At 33.7% G+C, this 20,928-nt stretch overlaps 1 protein-coding gene across 1 annotated transcript in view; it reads right to left on the bottom strand.

Moving 5' to 3' along the window:
- Nucleotides 1-7,404: 7,404 nt before the first annotated feature.
- Nucleotides 7,405-20,928, bottom strand: part of LOC148954746 (mitochondrial uncoupling protein 4-like) — a 67,988-nt gene continuing 54,464 nt past the window's right edge. Inside the window, exons 7-9 of the mRNA XM_089086498.1 lie at nt 19,327-19,431; nt 17,547-17,771; nt 7,405-7,670 (exon numbers count right to left, since the gene is read on the bottom strand). Coding sequence (XP_088942624.1) covers nt 17,597-17,771; nt 19,327-19,431 — 280 coding nt within the window. The 3' untranslated portion in view covers nt 7,405-7,670; nt 17,547-17,596. The remainder of the gene's footprint in view (nt 7,671-17,546; nt 17,772-19,326; nt 19,432-20,928) is intronic.

Raw genomic sequence — 20,928 nt, 5'->3', positions numbered from 1 at the left:
CCACTCTTTCTAGTAATGACCTAATTTGGGATGGCCACGAAGTTTTCGAACCATAGCTCAACATCTGATAATAAGCAGCACTTACTAGTCTATCTTCATTACACCTAATGATCTTCAACCAAAATCTAAGCATCAAAATAGACCTATGCAGTTTTAAGGAAAGCAGGCCCATATCACCTTTCAGAACCTGTGAATGAGTTGTCTGACGTAATCCAAACAGTCTTTTATAATACTGGAGCTGGAGGGACTCCAACTTCTGCACCGCTTCTCCGCCCCAAATCTCTGCTCCATATTCTATTACTGGTAAAGTTTTTGTCTTAAATATTCTTTTATGCATTTTTAGGTTTTTAATTCACATTATCGTCAGATTTTTACAAATTGCAGGCGTGGCCACTTTACCTTTATTATACATCCCATCAACATGACTCTTTAAACTTCTGTTTTCCGACAAAATAAATTCTAAATATTTTGTTCTTTTACTTACTTTCAGATCCTTACAATTGAATTCGACTCCATGATTATTTTTGCTACTTGTTTTCCTTTTTTTTAAATTAACAACTTCACTCTTTTCAACATTCAGCCTTAATTTTTTCATCTACAAATATTCTTCTTTATAGATGATGACTGTAGATGACTCAAAAGCGTCTGCAGATCTTGCGGTGTGCTAGCCACCAAAGCAATATCATCTGCAAATAATAGTAGTGATAGTTTATGGGTCCCTAGACTAACATTCGGAGCCCATCTATTCTCTAGATAATCAACAACATCATTTATAAAAATATTAAACAATTTAGGAGAAAGAGTGCTGCCTTGTTTTACACCCAGCTTAATATTAAAAAACCTAGAAAACCCGTTACCAACTAACACGATTCCATTCAAACAAAAATCCAGTCTCTCAAAACGAAGCTACAAGCCATTCTTGAAGAAACGTACTTCTGGATGGACACAAATCGTCTAGTCATCGATGTTGACAAATTGCGTTTTACTTTTTTCTCATAGAGACTCACTGACTCCTGATTTGATTGGCACTGAAACATCTCGTGGACTTCTCGGAAACCAGAAAAAGAACCCGTTCGATACCTAGGGGATTTTAATCAACCAAAATACCTCGTTAGACACCACATAGCAAGTGTCAAGGCGAAGCTGGAGAAAACTAAGTCACCGATTCCTTATAAAAAAAAAATTCTGACTTACGATTCACTTCTGAAGCCTCACATTCAATGTTGTTCTTCAGTTTGGCAATCCACTTTCAAGACCCATTTACAAACATTAAACTCACTTCACTATAAAGAACTTCAAATTTTTTATCCAACACCAAACAGACTATGAATGGCACCAGATGTAGATGCTAGATGGCATATAATCATCAGAAAATGTAGATGGCATCACAAGATGTAGATGATCTAGACACATATTTTCTTGTAGGTCTGTCAACTCCTTAAAAAATAATGTTAAAAAATATCTAAAGGATTAAATATTCATGTTTTTATATTTATTTATTTTATTATTATGCTTTTGAATATTTTGATATTATAATTATTTATTATATCTGTGTTTGATACTTTAAGGGGTGTGACTGAGGAAGACTCGTATTAAATTTATTGGTAATTGATGACGGTTCAAGACTGAAAATTGAGAAGACAGAGGGCCACGCTGTATTTATAGTATGTATTATCTAAGGGCTCAAACATGCATCAATGCATAAGAATTGTGTTAAGTGTATTTCTATATTCTTGTTTTGAAATCAAAACTCATATTGAACTGAACTGAACTTCAGTTGATGTTACCTAACGAGAAGATCCTATGAGGCGATATCTTCACTTGCCTAGAAGTTATTATTTGTAAGGATGGTGGATGCAGTGAAGACGTAAAACGTAAAATAACGAAGGCCCGTAAACCCTTCTAACGAAGGGAAACATCTGCTTTTTCCTAGGATTTCAAAAGCATTCCACGTGGAGCATTCCATAGAGCGCCAGGTATGAAACAAATTAGACTATTTTGTTAAATATTATAAGTATTTAAAATGTTATAAGATATGACTACAGAATTCAAGCATCCAGAGAAACATATCATTTTTCTTTAGTATATCTTTACCCTTATGGTACTATGTGGTTCTTTCATCATTTACAACTGGAAAATTGGAGGGCAACTTGACCCCCTTCCACGCTGATTTTCTCCCGAATTCACCCATTCAAAATTTTGAGATAGCCATTTTGTTCAGCATAGTCAAAAATCTAATAATTTTATTAGTTAAAAAATCTAATAATTTTAATATAAAATTAAAAATAATTTTAACAAGAACATTTACACAGTTTGGAATAAGAATAAAAAACATCGAAAAGTACATTATATATATATATATATATATAAATAATATTATAAAAAGAGTACAGACAATCTTTTTATGGAAAGATTTGAAAAATGATAAGGCAAATACGATGGCTAATATAATTTATAAGTTTTTGTGTATTATTAGTGTATTATTTGGGAATCTTTGATTTTTTTTTCAACTGGGAATCTAGGAAAAGATATTCAAGCTTTAAATTCCTAGTCGAAATTATCACCAATCTTCTTTGATTTATGATTTTAATTCTACTTATCTGATGATGTGTTGGATATTATTACCAACTATATATTCTAGGTTGCAATATGATTCGATTTTTATACTGTGTGTTTTTTTATTACTAACTATATATTATAGTTATATTATTATAACATATTACTATTAACGATATGTTCTAGATTTCAATATGATTATATTTTTATATTCTATGTTTAGCCTTCTATAGTACAGTCTTAATTTCGAATACCCCCTCCCTGGTATTCAATTAATTAGTTATTAGTTTAGCTAAATATTTAGTTTAGTTAGTTATTTCGTATTCATTTGGTTAAGTAATGTAATTTGTTAGATTAACCCAATTACTCAATTTGTTATTTAGTATTTAGCAGAGTTGCGCTCTTTCCCTATTTATATGCATCTTTTCAAAAGATTTATAAAAAAAAGATGATTTGTCAGCTCCATGTAAGACTATTTCAGTTACTTTCTATGAAAAAATTACTGTAAAGTCAAAAACAGAAATTCTCTTGTGAGTGGGACAAACTTTATGGTTCATACTTTCATTAAAAAAAACTATTGACACCGAATAAGACGTGTTTAACTTTAACAAGGACCTAATAAGCTAATTTAATAAGCTAATTTTCTGAAAGCTATTTAGCTTTCGGTTTTCCGAAAGCTAATTTTCCACTCAAATTGGTTACACTATTCTATTTATTTCATTTTGGTTGCACTTTTAGAAAATTTTTAATTGAGATACGATCTTGCTATCAAGGAATAATTTTATGAACTTTGTCCTAAGCAGCACAGCAAAGACAATAGACGAACACGGAATACAATGTGGGAGTAAACTCTCTTAAACTTAGATTATGCTGACTATTTAAGCATCCTAGATGAAAATGTTAGTAAAACGAATGAACTTTTCGACGTTTTGCGAGTTCAGGGTGCAACAATAGGTTTGAAAATAAATGTTTAGAAGACTAAGTTGCTAATACTATAAATAAGTGTAGGTGAAAAGGTGATGTTGCGTAACGAGAAGATAGTTCAAGTGGACAGCAGTGAAGATGTTAAAACTAGAATAGCCAAGGCCCAGTTTTTTTTTTTTTTTTCACAATGGATTTTTTTTTTTTTTTTAAGAATAGGAGGGTAAGTCTGCAAACCAAGATTAGAATATTGGAAGCTGCAGTGATAAAAGTGGGGAATATGGTTCTGAACCGCAGGCGCTCCAAAAAACAGAGGATTTGCTAGACATTTTCAGGGAAATTGCCTACAGATTGTTTTGGGTATCCGACTGAATCACAAACAGTAAGCTAAACATAAATATGGTTCAATCCTGCTTTCCATGGCTATAATGAGAGCAAGGTTGAGATCGCTGGGACACATTCTGCGAATGAAGGATGACAGATTGCCAGAGGTTGTCCTTGTCGGCAATCTACGGTCAAACTAAAAGCAGGTTATCCCCGAATTTGGTGGGAGAATGTCATAAGGACAGATTTAAAAGAAATGGGAACTTCTTGGAAGGGTTTGAAGAGCAAGGCTTTAATAGACTAGGATGGAAGAGGAGCGTGCGTCGCTCTGGTGGCCTCATGCGATTTGCTACTGAGTGAGTTGTTTGTAGTAGCAGAAGTAGTAGTATTTATTTGATAAGTTATAATCTTAGCTAGTTAAGTTATGTCAATTTGTTAGTTATTTAGTTAAGTTAACTAAAATTAGTTAGTTGATTAAAGTTTCTGGGGTTAATTAGTTTCTCAAATAGGAGGAAGAGGCATTGTAATTTATGAATCCATAAACTTGTGAGCAGGAGTAACGGTGTGAGCAGCAAAATCCGATTTTTCTGTCCCTATTTTCTGCCGGCAAGAGTGAAATACATCATAGCATTGCTTTTCACCGACTGGATTTCTGCTTTATACATTCCAATCATCTTTTTAGCATAATAATAAGAGAATGAGGTGCTACCATTTCGACTAACCGTCACAAGCACTAAACGTCATAACATCTAACCATCAGAACCACTATCCGTCATAACATCGACAAAAAAATTATAAGTTTATATAAAATTAATAAGTATATAATAGTTTAGAAACAAATTTCGACTATATATTTGCAGATCAGGGGGGTAGGGGCAAAGCATAGCATATATTAAATGTGTAACCTAACCTATGTACCTTCCCCCCCCCCCCCTAAACCCCCAAAAAATAAGAGTTGCAGGAAAAGATATAAAGGAAAATGAAAAAGTTTGCGATCCCTTGGATGTGAAGGAAGAATTGTTTTGTGAGGAAGAATTAACGACAGTACTAAAAGGATTAAAAAATAATAAGGCTCAAGGTGCTGATAGGGTGGTCAATGAATTTCTCAAATATGGTGGCTCTGAGGTTAGAAATAAGTTACTGAAGATTATGAATATGATTTTTCAAAAAGGGGGAGTACCGAACGATTTTAGGAAAAGCTTAATTAAGCCACTTTACAAGAAAGGTGATAAAAGTGAGTGCGGTAATTATCGAGGGATTAGTCTGGTCTTTGTATGTAGTAAATTACTTAGTAATATGATACCTTTTTGACTGAGAGATGCCGTAGACAAAGTTTTAAGAGAAGAAGAGTGCGGTTTTAGAAAAGGTAGAGGATGGGTCGACCAAATTTTCACTCTTAGAACTAATAATTGAGAAGTGCCTAAGTTTTCAAACACCTTTGGTCCTCAGTTTTACAGATTATGAGCAAGCGTTCGATTCTGTTGAATAGAAGGGCTTTAGTAAAGGTTTTATCCTTGTATGGTATACCAGACAAATACATTAAAGTGATTAGTGCTATGTATGAGAATAACACTGCTGCGGTTAAGATAGGAAATGAGGTTAGCAGCTGGTTTAGTGTTATATCAAGAACTAAGCAGGGTTTTGTTCTACCCCACTTTAAATGGATCATTTTTATTGGCTTTGTTTTAAGGAGTACAGGAAATGCAATGGGAAACCACAGAATCAATGAGGAGGAAAAAATATCATTGACTTAGATTATGCTGATGATTTAACCATCATCGTAGATGAAAGTTTGAGAAAAATGAATGAAGTTTTAGAGGTTTTGCGAATTCAGGGTGCTAGGATAGGTTTGAAAATTAATGTTAAAAAGACTAAGTCACTAAGGCTAGGAATATGTGAAGATGAAAAGGTGACGTTGGGTAACGAAAAGATTAATAAGGTGGGCAGGTTCACTTACCTTGGTAGTATTATTAGTAAAGAGGGTAGGAGAAGTGAAGATGTTAAAAATAGAGTAGCAAACGCTCAGGGTGTTTTTTCAAAGTTAAAAAAAAGTTTGGAAGAAAAGGAAGATACGTCTGCAAACCAAGATGAGAATATTAGCAGCTACGGTGATGACAGGAGGTCAAATATGGCTCTGAAGAATGGGCGCTCCGAAAAGCGGATGAAGATTTGCTAGATGTTTTCCAGAGAAATTGCTTAAGGATTGTTCTGGGTACCCGGCTGACTGACCGTATTTCAAACAATAATCTATATGAGACATGTGGTTCAATACACGTGGCTCTCTAGGGGTATAATGAAAGAAAGGCTGAGGTGGCTAGGGCACGTTGTGCGGATGAACGATGACAGATTATCGAAGATTGTTTTTTTCGGCCAACTGTCTAGGGCTAAAAGAAAAGCAGGTCGTCCTCGTCTGGGGCGGGAGGAGGTCATAAAGAAATATTGAAAGGAAATGGGAACTTCGTGGGCGGGTGTTAAACGGGAGGCTTTTGAATAGATTGGGATGGAGGAGGAGCGTGCGTAGTTGTGTTAGCCTCAGGCGGCTTGGTGATGCGGTGAGTTGTTAGTAGTAGTAGTAGTATTCCATAAACTTGTGAGCAGGAGTAACGGTGTGAGCAGCAAAATCCGATTATCTTTCCGTATCCCGGCAAGCGTGAAATAAATCATAGCACTGCTTTTCACCGACTTTATTTCTGCTTTATACATTCCTATCATCTTTTTAGCATAATAATAAGAGAATGGGGTGCTACCATTTCGACTAACTGTCACAAGCACTAAACGTCACAACATATAGCCGTTAGAACCACTAACCGTCATAACATCGACAAAAAACTTATAAGTTTATATAATAGTAATAAGTATATAATAGTTTAGAAACAAATTTCGGCTATAAATTTGCACATTAGGGGGATGAGGTAAAGCATAGCATATATTAAATATGTAACCTAACCTAGGTACCTTTTCCCCCTAAACCCCAAAAAACTAAAGTTTTAAAATTTTAGATGTTATGACGGTTAGTGGTTCTGACGGATTTTATGTCGATGTTATGACGGATTTTGTCGATGTCCTGACGTTAGTGCTCCTGACGGTTAGATGTTATGACGCCTTCCCTAAGAGAATATATAAAACCAGGTCACCTTCCTCTATTTGTTCTAGCCCCCTTGCAAATGTGGCCCCACTTTGCTCGGGCCTTCAACCCTTTCACAGTTTACATAGTGTTTCAGTATCATCTTCTACTCAATGTATGACGGTTTACAAAGTTTACAGACATACCCAACTACTATATTGACTTAAAACCTTTCTATTAAATTATTTAAATAGAATCTTGTATTGAATATATTAAAGACGGCAATACATTATTTTTTTTTCTAAATTATTTAAGAAAATACGTAAAAATAAGAACAATTCTAAGATCGGGCACAGAAAAAAATAGGGAATAACTTGTAAGAAACCCTGATGCTGAAAAACTTTTCTTTCTTTTTATTTGCTTAAAATTTCATACAGGAGGTTTCAAAACCCATCAGGTTCAAAAAGGGTGGGGTTCTAGTCCCTCCTGAACAGAGGAGCAATATAATTGGCTTACGAAAATATGATCTAAACCAATGAAACTAAAGCAAACTTTTTAATGTGGAATACTACAAAGTAATCTCTTTTCCTCTCTTTGGTAATGAAATATTTTTTCTACTGACATAACAAAAAGGTAAAAATTGAACGTTCACAGTATCGGGATTATCCATTGTCAAATATATACTACCTACATCACAAATATAAACCTAAATAATCGTGCAACTGCTACATAATCCGTAGACGAAGAACCTCTTGCGAAATTATAAATACGGTTGACCACACAGGAGCGAAACGCATCCAAACTTCTGAAAAAATTAAAACCAAATTAAACGTGTTGATACGAGGCAAAATCGCGTAAATTTGAACAAAACCAGGCATTTTGAACCAACTACCAATTTGGGGTAAAATGAACCACTCTGGTGTATACTTTGTCCCCACTTTGCTATCGACATGACTAAGAGTTGATAAATAAACGGACATTTTCAAAACGATTCAGCTTACCAAAATGTAAATATACTATAAATGTACAATACGGACGAATTATGACGCAAGATAAATTATAATAATATATGACAAATCATTGTATCCTAATATGCTATTAATATTAACAGAAATGATAAATAAATGGACACGAGAGTTCAGTTTACCCAAATGGATGTAGACTCACGGAGTCTACATAACTACTAATTGCTCATGACAAGATAATCTCAAAAATTTGTCAAAACCAAATAAAAAAATTCAATCAGGAAATACTTCTTTACTGACGAAATAAAACAAACAACTCCGAAAATTTATGGCATTCAGAACTTAAGGATACCGTTCCTAAATGAAATATGGAAAATTCCAACTCTAAGACTTGTTTCCCCATTCTGGGTATTAAATTATGCATATTTGTTATTGGTGGAACCAATGTTAATATGCTATAATATTATTGATACATTAATTGTTGATTATTTTTTTTTATTACAGGCTTCACGGTTCCATCACAAATGATGATTTTCCGCTAGTCCTGATAGTTACCTCATTTTCTAACACTGAGGTACTTGTTATACCTCCGCTTGAATGCGTCAAGGGAATGATTTTTCGGGATTACCTCTGCCGGCAATTCCATGTGACAACTGATCGCCGGGCGAAACTCGTTTTTAGATATTCTTGGCGGGGAGTACCCTGCTCAAGGTAGTCCTGACGAGCTGTACTTCGACAAGTTGATCGCAAGGGCTTTGCTTTATCAGGAACGAGCTTCGATAGATCCTCTGATGGAGGGTTATACAAGTACTTATAGAAAACCGACATGGACGCCACATCGAAACGTTCCTGGATCAGCTGTGGGGTTTTGGCTTTTGTGCTGCCAGAGGTTGCTGCACGCACTGCTCTATTTTGGATATGTTGGAGTGGAGCCATGTGGCGTTTTGGTGCAGCAGCGAAGAGAGGACATGCATATTCCATGACAGGTCTGATGCACGAATTGAAAAGTGGCAGAAGAGAATCATCAGGAAGAAGACTTTTGCATCTTAGAATAACACCTAATTTCTTGTTGCAAGAGGATCTAATTTTACTGAGATGCTCAGTCCATGAGAGATCCGAAGAGAAATTAACTCCAATTGTTGATTAAGTTAGTAGGTATTGTATGTTGTTGAAGACAGATGTTTCGCAACAGAAAACTAATCACAAAAATTAAAGACCTATTAAGAGACTTGACACCACTGATTCCCTATTATAGGGAAATCTAACAAATACAATGAACGACTTATAAAATTTAGCATCTTAAGAAGATACTACCAGTATTTAAACAAATAAAAAAAAATCACGGAATTCCCCTTTTCTTGAGGAAATAAACAAATAATTCCCAAAAACCTGCTAGAACTTAAAAATAAATAGCCAGTAGTTGGAATATGGAAATTCCAAAATTCAGAATTATAAATAGAATATTATGTACATGTTTGAGAATTAAGAAGTCTCAACTATTTCTAATTACCATTTAATTCATCAGAAATGTCTGGAGGAATAACTATGATTATTTATCAAAATAATTTTAATTATAACGAATTAATTCCTTTTAATTATAAATTTAATTATAATACTAATTTTAATTATAACGAATTAATTCCTAAAGAAATTTAATTTAAGGAATTAATATTTAAATTATTAGGAATTACAACAGAGAATCTATAAAAATGTATGCTTGTTAGAATTCAAGAAGATGTTGTCTACCCTTCTCAGTATTGCACATTGAATTTTAGCACGGACAGCAACGCATATTTTAGTGAACTCAGGGACCTTTCCACTCCTTTAAAAAAAATGAACTTAAGCTTACGAGAGGGATCTAGAGGTGCAGAGAAACTTCTCATTTTGAAGCTTATGGTTTTTAAATTCAAAGCGATCGTAACAAACCTAACAAATCAGCTATAAGTTTAATAATTTAAAACTAATAGTTGCAAAAATGTATAGACAAATATATATATATATATATATATATATATATATATATATATATATATATATATATATATATATATATATATATATAACTGTTGGATGAATTCAAAATTAGAAATACCATAAATGTGTATATATCTGAATTCTACACCGTAAAAGAAGTTGGTTGTATTTGAAAATATCGGATTTCCATTTCAGTCACCAGTAAAATACCTGTCACCAGTCTCTAAGCATCGTTTTTTTATTTTTAAAAAGCTATCTTGACTCATCAACTCAGAACAAAACCGCAAGAAAATTTAAACCAAAGCACTAAATATGCCTTTTAGAGGAAAAAAATGCTCACTATAGAGATCTTGAATTAGGTATCTCAGCGACGAAACAAAATACAGTTTCCCAGCTGAATACTTTTATAAATGATAATTAGGCAAAAAAAAAAAAAACAAGCACAAATTCTAATTAAAAAAGCACTGGCACACGAAATTCAATATCTGCCTGTCACAGTAATTGCCAAAAAAGGCAATTTGAATGGCTTTGTCAAGCAGTTTATTGATCTGAAAAAAAATGAACAGTTATAGGGCGAAAAGTACTTTTTTTTTTCCACGCAGCTGAGATACTCGAAGCCACGAATCTCTGAACGGTGAACCCTTCGAATGACTGAAGAAAGCAATTTTAAAAAAAATTAAAGAGGAGTTGTCCAAGGATAGTTTTGGGTACTTGTTTCATTGACAAACAACAACAGGTAAAACAATGGGGTATGAATATAAGAGGGTTATATTTTTGCCTAAGTGAATATTTCGGCTCTATATCCAAGAGCTGTCCTCAGCAAAGCACATATAAAAATGAAATAATAAGTAAAATAAAAGGCGATGAAAAGTTGAACTTGCTATTTTAAACGTATTATTTGGTTTGACTGCTTTATAATAGCTTCAACAAGTCTTAATTTATCTTTATTAACTCAAATAAGTGTTTTTTTGGTTTACACCCCGCCCCCCGTTCTTGTTTGAATTTATATTTGACCTAACATCATTTATTTGATAGCGATTCTATACTGATATTTTCCAGCACAGCACGTTAAAAGGTTCCGTTTTTCTCAGTTTTAAAACTAAAACAGTCCCAGAATCATTACTTAAAGGAAGTTCAAAGAAGTTCCAACTAAAGCCTCATTGTCAAACTTAAACAAAAAACTACAAAAATTAGGAAGAAAGCAAATTTGCCCATCAAGAATTCGCAACAAAGTACTTAGTTCAAAGTAAGCCAGGTAATACTGCCGAAAAAAACTTAGTTGCAAAAGTTAGAACTGACGAAAGAATAAGAATGCCGTTCGAAAAGTTAGATATTTGTGTGTTTGAAACTGATCTCTTACATTGGCCAAATAAATTTTTGTTTTTGTTGAAAAATAAATATTTTTCCTAGTCCTAAAGCATACAAAATGTGGGCCCCTACCAGTAATAAGAGTGGAACTGTGTGATAAACTCGTGTAAATAACTAAGCTCAATTATGGCTTTCATCTAAAACGGCGCCAGTGTATTAAGAAGAAAAAACTAACCTGGAAGAGGAAGAAGAAGACGAATAATGACTGAAAAAAAGAAGAAAAAAAGACTGTTTCACATTAGTTCCCCGCTGTTTCATCTGTTTGTATGATGGAAATGCAATGTAATCTTCGTCATCATTGATGTTTTACTGATCGATAATCAAATAGTAAGCTATGCAAAGAATGTGGTTCAATCCCACTTCCTAACACTATAAGGGCTGTTCTTTGACTCATCTTTGTGCAAAGATCTTACATCTTTTAATGAAGAACTCTTAAAAGTGAAATCTTAGCACTAAGATCTTACATCTTATAGCGCTCTTTTGCAAACATCTTTCATAATTCTGCTCTGATCGGCGGTCTAAGAACATTTTCGACATAACACCTTTAATTTCTTCATTATTTTGTCAATGACCCGAAAAGTTATTTATTTTGTTGTATATAAATATGCTAGTTTCAATTTTATTATTTTAGTATTTCTACTGAAGACGGTCCCTGTATATGTGATCGAGATATCTGGACTTTTGTACCTGTTTTTTCACTTTCTAAATAAATTGATTTATCCCCATTTGAAAGTTTATTTGTTGGTCTAAGAACAATGATGAGTACATCATCAAAGTTCTCTCATCATTGTTCTATATGGCAGAGAGATGGCGTCTTTCAAACTTTTTGTTAACATCAGTGAGCTGTAAGATCTTAGAACAAAGATGAGTTAAAAAAACAGAAATTTTTGGAGAAAGATGTGAGATCTTAGATATAATATCTTAGTGCAAAAGAACAGCCCTATAGGGAAGTGCTACAACGCCTCTTAGTCGAAATCCACCCAAGACCAATCAGCTGTTTACACTTCTCCTCCACTTAGCTCATCCAGCCACTTCATCCCTCCCCATGTAGTCCCATTTGCTGATAAACGGTCTGTTAAACCAATACCATCAAAGTGATAAATTTGGTCAAAGTGATAAAAGACTTATTAGGCTTTCTTCGAATGCTAATAGGCCTTATTAAGCCTAATAGGCATAATTAGGCCTAATAAGCTTTCTTAAAAGCCTAATAAGTAGTCATGAAAACTTTTGAGAAAGGCAAAACTGACCCGCAGCTCGAGTTGCATAAAAATAATTATTTTCTCTTATTTTTTATAGTCTATTCTGCTAAACCAGAACTAAGGCAGATAGGCATATGCAATAAGTAGGATCAACTAAATTAAATAGTCTAATAAACAAAATTAACTTAATAATCCTAATTTTGGAATTAGAAGAAAAACAATAAGTAGATCAGATATAATATACCAGATGTCAAGGGCATTCTGATGAGCGTTAACTTCCCGGACGTATTACGAGATTTGGGATAAGAAATTGACGTAATAGCCGAAAATTGTGGTTGGGAAAAATACTAAACAGGGTCAAGAAAACAGAGACATTGTGCCTTTTTGAAGTTGACTGGTACATGGTAACACTAGTACCACACGGTACCACTGTGGTACCACGGTACCACAGTCTATGGAAAGGACAAACTTGCTTCGATTGTAAGAGTTATTTATTTGAGCGTTTGTCTGTAAATCATATTAGTAACATTCTTATTGTACTCTCTAAGCAATATACATATAATCAAGAGATAACCAAGATTTTCCTCGTTCGAGACTCAGCAGAACCTTCGCCAAATAATAACTATTTTAGTTGACCTTCGCTAATTCATGTTTTCAAAATCAGCAAGATAGGAGCACTAGATCAGGTCGGTCGAGACAGTGTGAATATACCCTGACCGGTAAGGTAGCACCAGTTTAATACACAGCCAGTCATAGCGATAGCTTCCGAGAAAGAAGATTACGTAACTAAGATCCCCTTTAAAACGACCATGGGCAAAAAAGAATCATAGTAAGTATACTAAGCATGCATATTAAGTATATACATCATAGTAAGAATCATAGTAAGGCTGATTTTAGCCAAATGCTAGTGGAGGGATAGGGTATGACAGTCAGGAACAAAATTCTTTTCAACAAAATATTTATACATATAACAATAAAGATATATCATAAAACTTATACAAATAATACTTTGTATAAAAAGATGAGTACAAACTTCGATTCAAAAGACAATTTTCAAACAAAATTCCTGATTTGCTCATAACTTAGCCAAGATGCAAGGAACCAGAGATTGGATATACTACTACAACTACTACTAACGACTCATTGCAGCACTAAGCCATTTGCCAACACAGCTGATTATGCCCCTCCTCCACCCAACTCTAAATCAAAATTTTAAAAACAACAACAAGTAAAACAATGGGGGATTGATACAAGACAGAGAAATGTTCCTAGACCTTAAATGAATACTTCGGCTTTATATCCAAGAGCCATCCTCAGCAAGCTTTTTATAAAAATTAAATAAGGCTTACACCAAAATGCGATCATTATAGCCGAAATCAAAAATTTAAAACAGTTCCAGAATCATTACTTAAAGAAATTCCACCAGGTCTAAAGAGAAGACAATACGAAACGAGTCAATTCATTCAAGTAAATACAAATCAAGAGAATGTTTTAATGCTATTCTCGCCGTTTTAGCAGCTAATAACCTAAAAGGTCTTTTGCAGCAGGTTCATTGGCATTAACTATTGGTGTTGTAATGTAATTCACTTTTTGATATATGGTCAGTCGAACCTAGAAATAAACCATAGACCCTAGAAGACCTAAGACTAGACGTAGAACCTAGACCTAGAAATATCTTAGAACAATTCCTCTGGAAAGCATTTAACAAATCTTCCCCAACCTTTCCAAGCACCAATGTTCCGCAGCCATAGTTGACCTCGGTCATGACCGAGGCTTCCAATAACCTAACCATAGGTTGCACAGTTGTCCCTCTATCCTTCGAAACTTTCTTCAACTGAGATAAAACACTAGTGCATTCGCTATTCTATTTTTATATGTTCACAAATATCCATGTGACATGTATTACATACATATTACATTGCTAGTATGGGACAGTGTAAATTCAATAGTACAACCCTGCTAGGTGACTATCAACTCGATCGACTTACTAGTTACCTAACATCAAACCTTCGCCCTCAATTATTCCTAGTCTAATTGACCTAGTCTTCTTTATGTTGGTTTCCAAATCTATTCTAGGACCCTGATCTCTCAAAGCCTCTAAAATTTCATTTATTTCACTAGGAATTTTTTTAGGACCCTCAAATCATCTCATGATCTAAGTCTAGGAGAGTTTTACTTTCCAATTTGACACATTTTTCTCCTATAGCCTGTGCAATTTTCCATAGGCGAGTGTATCAAATAGTTTATAAAAATGGGAATATGATAAAACCCTGCTCAACTCCTGATTCCACACCGAAATAACAACCAACATCACTTCCTAACCCAACCGCAGAAATAATAGCCTCATACTTATCTACCGTACCTTATCAGGAAATAACCTTCACTAAAGCTTTTGTATCCACTTGAATAATTGATTTGTCAATTAAGCAGGCGGGAGCAATTACTCTTCACTTGATTCACGTAAGACTTAATATCCACAAAACATTTAGTGTGATTCTGAACTTAACAGAGTGAAGAACCAAGCCAATTTTTTGTTAAAGATGAGGAATGCTTGCGGTAGACGTTCTAGTGGGCAGGTTTTTAGCATTAAGCAGAAAACTAAATCGGCTTATAAGCATTATCTTCATGCAATTCAGTTTTTGGGCTGAAATTTTTACAGAGCGTTGAAATTCTGACTATGTAAAAAAAAAACTTTAAAAAAGGCATCGAAATTTTGTTTGTATACATTTGTTTTACGTTTTTACGAGTCGTACAAAAACTTTGGGGGGTTCAAATCCCCTATCCACCCACCTCTGGGTGCACCCTTGATGCTCACCGTGTTTTGATACAGCTTAGTAAGGAAGCTACTCTGAATAGCCTTCTTCCTAGAAGACTCCCGACTTGGAATACTCTTCTCAAGGTCTTCGTTTTTGCACGGCTTATATATCTAATTCTAAAGCATTCGATGGTATTTTCCATGCTCAAGCCCGTTAATCTCTAAGTCAACTAGGATTGAATGCGTCTGTGATGCTTGTTCTAAAGTTCTGGTGGTAAAATTCATGTCTAAGATTAAAGTTGGGATTTGTGAATATTTTGGGCATATACCAATTAGGTGTGGTATACGGCTAATACGGCTACACAAGGGCGAATACGGCTTTTCTTGGAACACTGCTAATCAGCCTAGACCACAAGGTACGACCTGACTAGGATTGTTCTCGGTCAGCCAATACTGAATGAGCTACAGGACCCGGAATCTTTTTGATCAGCGCAGACCAGAGGAAACTACCATTTTTGGAACATTGCTAATCCCGCTAGACCAGAAGCTACTGACTTTGAATATTCTCAATCAGCATCATACGTGTATGATACATATTATAGACGTTAAATTCGATACGTATATCAGCATCATCTGCGCACCATATTTAGCATAAACTTAATATAATACGTGAATCCCGAAAGACAAGAACTCTCCTCATATATTTAATGCTTGTATTAAAAACAAATCTGTAGTCTAGTATATGTAGCTCCTGTCTTTGGGGATTTACACTTATATCATATTTAGCTTATGCTGACGACCTACTTCTTAGTACCCAAACTGAGGTTGGTTTAGTGCGTTCTGTGATTCTACCCAAAACTGCATTTCCCTCAACCAAATGCCGCCTGTCCAATGCTTCATTTCCAAGCATTGTATTAAAATAAATGTTGATAAATGTGAATATTTAATTTTTATTTGAACTCGTCTCATGCTTCGGATTGTAGTTCATTTTGTAAACCACAAGCCACTTCTTTTCGATGGCTAGGGATTTCTGTTTGCAATTCTCTAAGTTCTTTGCGTTTTCAGACAATCGAAATATTAGGAACAGTGGGGTATTCTGTAATTGTTAACATTGTGGCAATTTCCGGCAGCATCATTACCAAAGTGAGTTTCAGCATCATTCTGTGTTATTTTATACTAGGGTTTATACGCTTCTGAACAAAGGTGATGTAAGGTTAGGTCAAGACGGACTATTATCACTATTAAAAATTTTAGTTCATCTACAGCAATTATTTCGCAATCGGAAATAAACAGTCAGCATCTAGTTACAGATATTACGGAAATGATAATTTCGACATTAGATGTCGATGCGCCAATGCGTCTTGGTTCTATTGCCTTATCGATTAATCTTTTTAATCTTTTCTTGTGTTTTTGTTTAAGAGGATGCGCTACGTTAAAGAATCGTACTATATCGTCCATTATAAACTTTTTTAGTTAGTTCGCGACCTTGCCGTAGAGCTTGCACAAAAGATCCGAAGAAACGACAGAAAACTAAAAGCCAACATCTACTTGGCGACGGTGATTTTAATTAAACTTACATCATTAGAAAGCACTAAATTGGTTTTTCAATTAAACGAAGCAGAATTTTCTTCTAAGTTTAAGAATGATCAATCCCTAAAAACAGTCTTGAAAACCTACTTGGAAAACGTTAAAAATCAGTTCAATGAAAGCATCATTTGAGTAATTTGACAGCTTTGGAAGTTATCTGTGGTGCTGGGAAAATCTGATAATAGGTCCTTTGTCACGGCTAGCCTACGCTGAGACTCACATAATGGATTTTAGGGTATCAAATAGCCTTAATTCATCTTAGTTGTAGTTTTTTTTTCCACTTTTTATTCTCTCCGTGGAAATGTAAATTTGGAACTTAATTGATGTCTTGGTCCTTAATCCGTCTTGGTCCTAATAATCGTCTCATCCACCTCTTTTACTAATTTATTATATCGTTTCTTGTGTTTCTGTTCTGTCTACTTGTTTGAATCTCGTTTACCTGTCTTGTGTTATGTGTTAGTTGTAGTTTTCGTTTTCTTTCCATTGTATTCTTGTTTTATCCCTTTTGTAAATGGGTAAGCAATAAATTAGTAATATTACTTAATGACAGTCCATAATTGATAAGAGTTGAACGAGAAGGGGTCTAATTTGTAATACACTTGTCATTTATTAATCTAAAAGTGAAAATCTAGTTGTCACGTTCACTCTCGTCCGAAAAAAAAAACTGTTCCTCTCTTAGAATTTACCAACAGCAACTCTTAAACTAATTCCTAATTTGCTTAAATTAATTTTATGAAATTATAATTACATTAAATTAAAGAATGCTAGGATATATCTATGGTACAATAGTAAACACACAAAATAAACACATGCTTTTACAGCAAAATACTTACACACATAATAATTACGACACTTTTGGCAAAAAGAAGAATACAAATTTCGATTAAAAAGACGCTGTTCCCGCCAAATTTCTGATTTGCTCGTAACTTAGCCAAAATGTAAGGGACCAGGGTGCCATTCGTATCCAAGTTGGTATAAATCCTTTATATAATGCAAAGGCCCCTTCATTTCGAATGGTAGCCATAAGGCACTCAATAGATGACTTGTACGTTAAACCTCTGGAAGGAAAAGTTGCGATAAGAAAGCGTTTTCTCTTAACAATAATCAAGATTTTTTTTTTCTTTTTTAATTCGTATCTTTAAATCGTAGTTTAATTTTATCATTATTTTTGGTTTTCTTTGTTTATTTTTTGAACAGTTTTTATAAAGAATTTATGTGACCTTTTAGTTTACGTTTCTGTTAATTCTTTGTTTTTGATTTTGATGTAATAAGTCAAGTTCAATTATCTAATTATAAGTTTTAAAATATTTACTCGTCAACAACCATTTTTTCTTGTGTTTTTAATTTCCTTTTTTTTTTGTTTCAAATTATTCTTTTCGTCTATTGTTGTCTTAGAACTTACTAGAAAATTATCATATTTTAATTCCATTTAAAAAGATTATATGGTGGTCAGGGGCGTCGTTGCAAGGGGGAGGGGAGGCAGTTGCCCCAAATAATTTGAAGAAAATAACTATTATATAGCCCGTGCCCCTTGACAGTCCAGATAAGGAGCCCTCTTGCCCCTTCCAAATCAAAATGCTGGAGCTACTCCACTGATGGCGGGCAAAAGACAAGGAAATCATCTTTGTTGAGACGTCCTTTTTTATATTTTTATCCTTATCTTTGGCAATTTTAATATTACAATTTTTGGGGTTTTCTTTCGTTTTTATTAGCCTTAAACAGTTTTTATTAAAGTTCTATTATATAATAATAAATTAACAACAATTTTCTCCTGTGTTTTTAATTTCCATCTTTTTTTCTTTTCTTTTTTTATAAGTCTCAAAACTGGTCATTTCTGCCCAGTGTTGTCTTAGAACTTACCTGAAAATGATCAAAATATTGATTACATGGTGAGCAAAAGAGAAGAAAATCGACTTTTTAGAGATATCCTTTTGATATCTAGAGAGAGATAGCAAGAGAGAGAGAGAGAGAGAAAGAGAGAGAGAGAGAGAGAGAGAGAGAGAGAGAGAGAGAGAGAGAGAGAGAGGCAGAGATATAGATAACAAGAGAAAGAGAGATAACATCAAAACAACTAAAGAATCCAAGAAGAGCTAATCCTGCCCTTGTTCACGAAAAGATCATCTAATTAAACCAAGAAATAATAGAAAAGAAAATAAAAACTAAAGAGAGAAGGAGACTCAAAATTTACTTAGAGATGAGGTTCAAGATCGACAAAAGAAGAAACTGCCTTTCTCCTGTACATTTCGACATTTCATTCTAGTTTTTTAATTTATTTTTATTTTTGGTTCGTTTTTTTTTTTTTTTAAGAAAATAAATTTGCGACCAGCTTTAAGCTTTTTATATCGAATCTTTCTCCTCCTTAAAAATAGGGCCACATGGATTGCAGTGTTGCGACCTCTCAGCTGAAATTGGCCATTTTTCTTTTCCACATTCTTTTATTATTGTAGAATTTTAAATTTTCGCAATACCAGTTGTGCCATAATTCCCAGTGAAGAGAGAAGCAGTTTTGTAACAAACTACAAAAGAATAACTATGAAGAAATGAGTTAAGAGATAGTAAAGACTGTAGTTTTCCAAACTACAAGTGTAATTGGAAACATTTTTGAAAACATACCCAACAACATACCTCCCTTTACTATCGGTGGGCTGATTCATGATTCTTGACTTAATTACATCAGCCGGAGTTGCCATTGTTGCGCCAACAAAACCAGCACAAACACTAAAAAAAAGAAGGTTTAAAACGACACGAGCTGCGACACTCAAAGTGCGTTCGAGCACCACTTATCCAACTTATTCGCTTAATATTAACTTCGCCGGATATAATACGTAAAAGATAACAGCAAATCCGGCAACTTGTCAACCGAAACGCTATAGACAACTAGGCGAAACAACAACATTAATAGCGTGTACTCCAGTGTAAACTTGGCTCATTTATAAACCCCTGAAGGTGTGCCATATTTCACAATTACTTTCCTTTTTTGTTCTCTGCACATTAATTTCACATCTTTTTTTCATTTCTGTAAAGATTAAATTTCTTGTTTAGATATGACGTCACTTATCCTGCATTTTCCAGTGTTAGTAGGGGTAACTTATCTGACAACTAATCCAGACCGTTTTAAGTAGTAATCCTACTTTCCCCCGACGTCAATTATGTCTCGTGAAACGCTAAAAGTAAATCACCAGAGTTACCGGATAAGTAATATTGGAATGCTCGAGCGTACTATCAAAAATGGCAAAAACAAGGTATCTTCTTCTTGTTTGGATTAATATGGAGACGTTTTCACATAATCTCATCACCGGAAGAAGCCCTTTAGTATGTTCAAAGTCGGGGGGCTTGGAATTAAGATCAAACCCACTGCGCCACTACAGGACAAAAACAAGGCATTAGGCACTTACAGTAAAAACACTTTTTTAGCTATAAAAATCAAGTTATAGAATAAATTACAAAATCTATAAAACTAAAAAATAATATAAAATCTATAAAAAGATATATTTATAGATTAGAGATTATATATAGGTCTAGATTATATATTTATAGGACTATATATATATATATATATATATATATATATATATATATATATATATATATATATATATATATATATATATATATATATATATATATATATATATATATATATATATATATATATATATATATATATATATATATATATATATAATAATTTATTCTATAACTTGATTTGTATAGCTAAAAAAGTATTTTTACTTTCAAAGCTCCCATTCCAAATAGATTTTTTTTGTAAGTGCCTAATGCCTTGTTTTTGTCCTGTAGTGGCGCAGTGGGTTTGATCTTAATTCCAAGCCGAGGAGAATCCTAATAATGTTGAACCAATAAAACGTACATTCGAAAGCCAAGAAAACATAAAATTTATTAAGTTGTCTAACCTATATTGGTCAATACTATTTAAACTCCTTTGATGAATTTGATTAAATTAACTAACTTAAATACTGAACAAATTTAGTACTGTAACTTAAGTAAATTAAACTACTAAACATCGATTTATATACACAAAACCTAACTAAATATATTAAATTTATTTTTAAGTCCCACATGAAAAGTTAAATCAACAAGTCAATGTTTTAGCATTAACATAGTAAAGAGCGAAGTGTCTCTAAAAAATGTTTGTTTTGGTCACGATCATAAAAACTTAAGAGGGGGCTCATTCAATAGGAGATTTAAAGTTCTAGA

Source organism: Artemia sp. Qi Xiang Cuo, chromosome 3, assembly GCF_049724085.1.
Source record: "Artemia sp. Qi Xiang Cuo chromosome 3, ASM4972408v1, whole genome shotgun sequence".
In the NCBI taxonomy this organism is placed as follows: domain Eukaryota; kingdom Metazoa; phylum Arthropoda; class Branchiopoda; order Anostraca; family Artemiidae; genus Artemia; species Artemia sp. Qi Xiang Cuo.
Note: the sequence above shows the minus strand (reverse complement) of the source record. Positions and strands in the feature narration are given on the sequence as shown.